Genomic DNA, 8,406 nt, shown 5'->3' on the forward strand with positions numbered 1-8,406 from the left:
AATCAACCTTTATAGCATTGCAAATGATTCACTGGCAAATTAAAGAATTACTCACAACAAATTCGAATTAGCTTCAGGTCTTGGACTGTATCCCTGCATAAGCACCATGAATATGACAGTAAAGATGATGTGTTTCAGTTAGTGTGAGACATTTGCACCAGCAAAGACAGTCAAAGATGCCGTGGTGAATTTCATTAAATCAACAAAACATTAAAAATGATATATTATGCTCATTATAAGGTTCATATTTGTATTGTGTTTTTCTACTGTGACATGTTTAATGTTCAAAAACTGCTGTATTTTTCTCATACTGCCTGTCGTGCAGCACCTCTTTCCACCCTCGGTCTGACTCCAGAGCCCAGTCTGCTCTGATTGGCTAGCCGGTTGGCTCTGTTGTGAGTGGTCCACCGCTTAGAGATGTCCTGCCCCTTAAATTTACAATTTGTTGGAGCACTAGCCAATAGAAGCGCACGTTTTACATAGTGATGTCATTATGTTACGGAATTAAATAAAGGTGTCCAACGGAGGCTTTTCAAGCAAGAAATCCTCCAGTGCCAGTGCAATTCTGTAGAGGTTCACATACAAATATACTGTATATAATAGCTTCAGAGAACGTTCAGGGACACACAGAGGGAATGTGACGTCATTGTCTTGAGTTAGATATTATTTTGTCTTTAGATATTAATACTCTAAGGGCCATAATTTAAAACCTTTAAAAAACCTGTAAAGAACCTCCAGGAGTACTTACTATACAGTCCAGGTTTCCTTGTGGCTGTATTATACAGTATATACACATTAAGTCATATTGCTTCTGTGCGACAGTTAAGAAAGATATGCAAGATAAGTTCCATAGCCATTTAATTATCTGTTTTATGAGAACATCAAAAGAAAATAATTTTTGGTCTTTCTGAAAACCAAAGATATCTAATTATCTATAAATAGAAACTTAATTTTTGTTTATAACGACATATTTTTAAGAAAACAGTAATATCAAAATAAAACCGGTGTTTTCCCAATAGAACTTTTAAGTTGCATTTATTAGACCGCTACTCTGAAATCATTATTTGGCTTTTTTCTTTGGTAATCTTTTTCAACCTCTACACTCATTCACTTTCAGTATAAACATTTTAGCTTATCAAACACCAAGAGGAAATCTACACAATCCCAATATCAAAGTGTACAACATTTGTCACACACGTCAGTGATTTCTGGCAATGCCATTATCTTTTTTGGGCAAAATGATTGAGCAAGCGATGTCAGTTTCTGCTTTATCTTCTTAAAATATATAAATTATTTAAGCATGACAAAACATTTCCAGAAACCAGGGCAGAACATTCTATATATACACATTTTAAATGATCATGTGTGTACTAACACACATTCATAAAAGAATATCAAACCAATCCACAAATCAAAACCCATTTTTACATTTTGTGCAAAAAGAAAGCTATGGGGTGGAGTCAGCTTAGCGATAGAGACACATACTGGGGCTCTGATACAGGTACATGTAGGCGTCGCAGAAGAGACGTTTGGCCACACCTTTCATGTCTCGAGGCACCTGATTGGCCAGCTCTGCGATGGACATTTCCAGGTATGTGCCGACCTCGGGGCAGGCGTGAACCTCTGGGATGTTGAAGCCGTCGCTTTCTCCTGAACACAAAGCAGAAATAAGCCACCGAATACATGTGTAAATGTTGTAAAAGTGATGCGCCATTTATCCAAACAGACGGCTCACCTTGTCTGTCTGCCATGCTGTCGAAGAAGATCCAGTCGTTGCTGTTGGGTCCGTGTTTGATGAAGGACACGTAGTGGCTGGTCTCGATGCAGAGCACAGCGAACAGCTCCAGTTTTTCTCTGATCAGAGTGTGAGGATTTCTGCTGGCCAGGTAAGCCTTGGGAATATCCAGGGCGGTGGGTTGATGGGACCTGCGCTGAGGGTGAGAGTGCACCTAATATAAGGAAAGAAACACATGCAGTTAGCGTGCAGCTGATTTTTTTCATAGCATATCAAAAGAACATTTGGTATATTTACTGAAAGGGATCATCTGGATTTTGTTTTACAGTATGAGATACTTATCCAAGGTTAAGGAAACAATATTATCATAACAAAATTACATATATTTATTAGTACAGTATATAGTATTTATTCTACTGTATAGTTACAATTATATTCTGTTTATCTTATTCTTTACTTTGTGTATATAGGTCACTTATATTGCATCGTTAGGTGTATTGCACCATTTTATTACAAATGTGTATGTCTTTTTCTTTCATGTTGAATATATATTGCATGTTGCATTGTTGCAGGAGTCTCAGACTTAAAGTGAACCTGTTATGCTCATTTACAGGTTAATAATTGTATTTTGTGCCTTTACTGGACATGTTTACATGCGTTAAGGTTCAAACCTTTTTTTTCTCACACTGCCTGTTCTGCAGCACTTCTTTTCACCCTCTGTCTGAAACCAGAGCCCAGTCTGCTCTGATTGGTTAGCTATCTTATAATGTGTTGGAACACCAGCCAATAGAAGCGTGAGTGTTACTTAGAGATGTCACTTTGTTACGGAAAACAAAGTGTCCAATTGAGGGGTTTCAGGGGAGGAGCGTAATGTGGGAGAGAAACTTAGGGATTTGAGCCTTTGCAGACCATTTACATGCACGAGAACCCATAACACACTACAAGAAAGCGGAAACCCCCAAAAGCATAATAGGGCATTTTCATAGCCAATAACCACGCAGAAGATGTTGTGCATAGGACAATAAAAGTATTCAAATCTACTGTATAAAATAAATGCTAAATATATTTTAGCCAGGTACACTATATTTAGAATATTTTCATCAATTTACCTTGCTCGCAGAGGGCATTTCCCAGTTATCCCAGACTCCATTGACAAAAAACTGGATTTTGCATTGCAGAACATTGAAGGTCTACCGCTGCTTTCATTTGATTTTTTGTGAATTCATTGTCCCTTGAGTTAAAAATAACTAAAACTTATTCTTCCAAAGAAGTCTGCTGGCTTCGAATAAAGCATATATAAAAGCTCCAGTTCCCCATCAGAAATGGCTGTGTGACTCGGAGAAAATATTCTAAATATAGCGCGCAATTAAACTGACATATTGACTGACTGACAATCTGACATCCATGTTTTTGGAATGAAAGTTTTGCTGATGACCCTCGCTATTGCTTTCTTCCATGCATACTGCCATTTAATACACTGACTGTGGATAAGTATCTTGTACCACCCCACTTAAAGACATCAGAACTATCCTTCTAATTGAAAGTATTTTAGCACTACATGCTTTACTAAGCTACGTACAGTATCAATAGAGGATATGCATGTCATGTTGTTCTATGCAAAATCTTCACCAAATATATCGAAAACACTTTTTACATAAAACACTGAGTAATAGAAACAGATTCAGAAATACCTTAGCTACATATACTGTATATTTTAACTGAGCTGGTGTTAATGGCAGACAATGATACAAAGCGAACCTGAGTTGAACACTTCCCGCAGAATATTTTGAATCCTGTGTGGCTGAAAAGGGACTCTTTGAAACAGTCGGAGCACTCGAGCTCGGCCAAGTCTCCACACAGCATGCACTGCTGAGGACCTGTAACACACGCAACATGTTGAGTCCATGTGTATTAAATCACGTCAGTCTATGTGTTGTATGTGTGTTTACTGGTACCTTCACAGAGGAGGTCAGTGATGTCCAGCTCCAAAGAGGGAATGATCTTGTCAAACATCTTGAATTTCTTCCCAAAGCGAGGCATCTGGAGGATGAGGCAGGATGGTGCCTGCAGTCAATAAACAAATGAAAAAATGAAGATTACACACGCAAATGTACTCATTCCAGGAGATGAGAAGATCTGACCAACAGAGACATCTACTGAAGAATCAAAGGAAACATCAGTTTCCCTGACGAAAGAAGATGAAGAATACGTATGTTATTTATAATTTGTATTCAGGAATTGAGCTGTCATAGTATCATAAACACAATAAATAATATTCATATTAAAACAAATAGTTGCTTAATTGGTTACACTATAAGTTATTGTTCGACAAAAGTATCAATACCCAAAATAATTAGGCTATTACAGCTTTTACCACTCAAATAAACCCTGACCTACAATTGTTGTTGGTTTAAAAAGTGACCAAAAGTCCGACTATGTCCAGATTTACTAACTAACAACAGCTGAGTACCTCGAGAAAAATAGATGGTGAAAATGATCCCTACCATTTCCCTTGTTTTAATATAAACATGATTAATTGAAACAGGCTGAAAATAATGACAGGGATAAATCACAATACAAATTGCTAAAGTCGTACTTTTGTTAATACAAATGCATTTAAACCACTAACTAAGCTCTTCGGTGAAGTGATGCAGGAATGAGTCTTGGCGCATTTCCACTACAGCGCAGTTTAAGCATGCCGTGCCCGGCCCGTTTTTGGTTGCGTTTCCACTAGGCGTAGTTCCGGCTAGCGGGTACTTTTTCTGGCTCTCCAAAATCGAGGTTCTTTCCGAGCCAACAACCGGGCTGAGTATGCTAAGCTAGTGGGAGAATCGCTGGCAACTACAACAAAATGAACATATTTGACCGTGATTTAATTGTAATACACATTTCAAAATGATGCCGAAGTAACAACATGCTGATACCGGTTAGTAAAAACCATGAATTAATGCTTTGACAAGTCTGCAGACAGACGGCAGGCGAAAAACCTTTTTAAATGTGTGTTTTCCAATGGAGATTTGGCTAAGCTAACGTTGTATATGCTCCGACCGTCCACACTCACAACAACGGCCTATACAGACATAAATAAACCAGCGACTGTATTCGCCATGACACAGGCAGTCTGTGGTTTGTACTTGTTTAACTTTTGACTAGTTTCTGAACAGATATGAGGACAGACCCGGTGCTAGAACAAATCTACAGAGAGGGCTGCGGCCAGTGTCAACGCCGGATATTTTCTTTTGGGGGTGCTGTGGGGTAGCTTGACGTTTCATAGAGGGTGCTCAAACATGTAGGGCAGGGTTACTCAAAAACAAATCTTAAAGGTCCAAAACATTTTTTTTCAATAAGACAAAGGTCCGTTTATTATGGTCATTCAAACAATTGCAACAAGATTCTTAACACAAGGTTGCAAAAACAAAAAAAATCTGTATGCAGCAGTTTTCATTGTTGTTGTGTCCGTGTGTAAGAGTGTAAGAGCTGCACAGTTAGAATAAAGGCAGCTGCACCCTCTTTCATTCCGCATTCCCATTATTGCTTTATAAATGTCTTGCCCCCTTGTGTGTCCACTGAGGTTCGTCAGGCCCTGGCCCTCCCACGGCGCCGGGTCTGGGAGCTGTGAGCTCTAAGGGCTAACAGCTAACGGCTGATGTTGGTTTTGTGTTTCGCATTGAAGATGGCTCACGGCTACGCCTACACTACGTTACTATAGTTACTACCCCAGTTCCTAAACTGTAATGGAAACGCAGCATAAAGTGAGCCTGGCCTACCAAGGCCTAACTATACCGTACTAAGCCATGCGAGGCCCTGCAGTGGAAATGCGCCATTAGACACGGAAATGAGTTAGCATTTTAGCTCTTCCGGGCTCTCTCTTCTGGAAGTCAACCGTCAAGGTGAACAAATATTTTCACGTTTGCTACGGCATACAATATGTCATCAAACATTACATAGATGAACATCTGAAGCTGTACAACGGCGGTTGCTTACAAATGACTAAATGAGAATATTGAACATCATCAGCTTTTAGCATAGCAGTGGTGACGTGAAGCCATGGGACCCCGATGTATTTCGTTATCGCTTTAAGCTAGCTATGTACTTCTGGCAATTGCATTTATGCTTCAAATATTATAAAAGTGGTGTTAATATATGGAGATTATCCTGCTACCCTAAATATGTGTTTAACACAGATCTTATTTCCTGCCATAATCCAAAACCCAATAAAAAAATCCCATTAACTTTTTTGTCAAGGGTGCCTTTGCGATGCTAACTTTCCGGGTTGGCCTACACAAAAGATGTCACTACTGCACGACTCCATACTGTGGACAGTTTACCTCTGCCAGCTTGAGAGCTGCAGTGTGGAAGGAATGCTCCAGCAGCTGCTGCACGGTGGGCAGCAACAGGCGGTTCTGGTCCAAGAAGATCTGATAGCAGTAACTCTCCTGCACTTTACCTCCTGTTGAGCTAAATGTGAGACGGAGGGAAATGTAAAAAATCGATTGTAACTTATTTAAAAGTTGAATTGTATTCAAGCTATGCAAATGTGGTGTAACTGTACAGTTTGAGTAGAGGATCCAGAGCAAGAATGTGGTGCATGATGACAGTAAGGAACTCCTCTGGATCTGAAAGACAAAAGCAAAGTCACGTTAGAAAAAACAAATTAGGTATTTAAAAGCTTCCCGATCAAACTGACCCTTCTCATCCGTGGTGAAGGAGTGACTGTAGCCATGTTTCAGCAGCTGCTTCCGGAGTTTCATGATGTGACACCCTTCCACAAAGCCCTTACTGCAAAGAACACAACAACAGAATTGATACATTAATGAATAACCGTAAAGAGCATTCACTGCTCTGCTAAACAAATGTAAACACACACCTGCGGAGGGGATTAACAATGTCCTGGAGCAGTGTTCTCTGAATCGGGGCGTCTTGAGGTTCTGTTGATTTAAACAGCATGGAGTCCAACACAGAGGAGCAGGAAAACAAGCTGAGAGCAAACACAGAAAAAGGTTTTTTTATATTTAAGTATGTATAAAAAAATGTTTAAAAAAAAATGTTATGTTTAAATACATAAAAGGTATTCTTGGAGTGATCTGAAACTAACTTGAGAATGGTTATAAAGGACAGTAAACAATACTGTACATGATTTGAAACGGCAGAGGTAAACAAACAAATGTCTCGCAGGGTTGTTTTCTTTTTTAAATAGAATTATTGGTTTTCATGACTCACAGATTATGTTGAAAATCAAGGTTTTTTGCAAGGACTATATTCCAAGTTCAAGCATACTGTACGAGTAACTTTGAACACATAAAGGAATAAGAAATAAGATGAACCCAGCTGAATTTCCCATAAAGACCTTACAATTATTTATTCTTTTACTGTCTTATGTTCATGGTCCTGACCTGAAGAGCGCAGCGTCCATGTAGCAGGAGTTGCAGTGGCCTTGGATCCCCTTCATCCGTCCAATCAGAATGTGCTTAACCTGCTCTGTGCTGATAGGAGGGACAGTCTCCATCTTCCCTGCACTGTGCTCCATCTCTCTCTCTGAAGACACACACACACACACACACACACACACACACACACACACACACACACACACACACACACACACACACACACACACACACACACACACACACACACACACACACACACACACACACACACACACACACACACACACACACACACACACACACACACACACACACACACACACACACACACACACACACACACACACACACACACACACACACACACACACACACACACACACACACACACACAGGGATGCATGGGTGTGTTGACTTTGCACTTGTAAAACGTAATGGAAAAATCTAAAACAAAACATGAGAACAGATTATCAGCGCTTTAATGCTGCTGCAGTGTTTTTAAATGTATATGATTTAAATATTAACATTATTTGGTGGTTTTTGTTTTTTATCTAAAATGCATTCTATTTTAATATTAATGGTATCTTATATGTCATTATTATGTCATTCTATCCCTGTTTTTATGTTTATTTGAGGTGTAAATGATATATTTTAAAGCTCTTTGTGCTGGATTGTATGTATACAAGGTGCTATACAAATAGGGTTATTGTTTTTTTTTTAATTAGTATAATAATCATAATGAGTGTGGACCCTGCAGGTTTTTTAAATGTTACATTTTAAAATAATTATTTATCTGAAATGATTGAATGTATTTCTATAAGATATTTAATCAAATCAAAATCAAATAAATACTATTTAAAAAACAACCAAAATGTTCCAGTTATGTGGGCCTGGAAATGAAACATACAAATATTATTTTTTCTGTCACTCCAGCACAGCATCGATGTGTCCACAAGGGGGCACTGCCGACTTATAACCGTACTTTAGAGGAATACATGGATTAACATAAAACAACAACATAACACCACTCTAAGCAAGGACATGCTCAAAACTGAACTAAAATCACTTCATCTGTGTTGTTCTGACCTGTTTCTTCAAGTTTCAGCATCTTTTTGCAGGGATCTGCTGATGCGCTCTGAAATCGTGAGTCAGGGCGGCAGGACTGCAGCTTCACAAACAGAGCTCTCTTTTTAGGACAACTGAAGAAACGTTCATTAAAGATAGTACCATCACTCACTCCTTTGTCTTCCTCCTGGAGACAGATACACATAAGAGTTGTCT

General features: G+C 39.0%; 1 protein-coding gene across 1 annotated transcript in view; it reads right to left on the reverse strand.

Annotated features, from left to right (window-relative positions):
- Positions 1–841: 841 nt before the first annotated feature.
- The window catches only part of cyldl (cylindromatosis (turban tumor syndrome), like), a gene marked incomplete at its 5' end in the record, with an annotated part of 16,856 nt that continues 9,291 nt past the window's right edge, over positions 842–8,406 (reverse strand). The window contains 10 exons of the mRNA XM_079650282.1: positions 842–1,650; positions 1,736–1,949; positions 3,494–3,612; positions 3,691–3,799; positions 6,064–6,193; positions 6,288–6,351; positions 6,423–6,514; positions 6,603–6,713; positions 7,129–7,270; positions 8,212–8,377. Coding sequence (XP_079506408.1) covers positions 1,466–1,650; positions 1,736–1,949; positions 3,494–3,612; positions 3,691–3,799; positions 6,064–6,193; positions 6,288–6,351; positions 6,423–6,514; positions 6,603–6,713; positions 7,129–7,270; positions 8,212–8,377 — 1,332 coding nt within the window. The 3' untranslated portion in view covers positions 842–1,465. The remainder of the gene's footprint in view (positions 1,651–1,735; positions 1,950–3,493; positions 3,613–3,690; positions 3,800–6,063; positions 6,194–6,287; positions 6,352–6,422; positions 6,515–6,602; positions 6,714–7,128; positions 7,271–8,211; positions 8,378–8,406) is intronic.

The sequence above is a fragment of the Notothenia rossii genome (assembly GCF_949606895.1).
Source record: "Notothenia rossii genome assembly, chromosome: 1".
In the NCBI taxonomy this organism is placed as follows: Eukaryota; Metazoa; Chordata; class Actinopteri; order Perciformes; family Nototheniidae; genus Notothenia; species Notothenia rossii.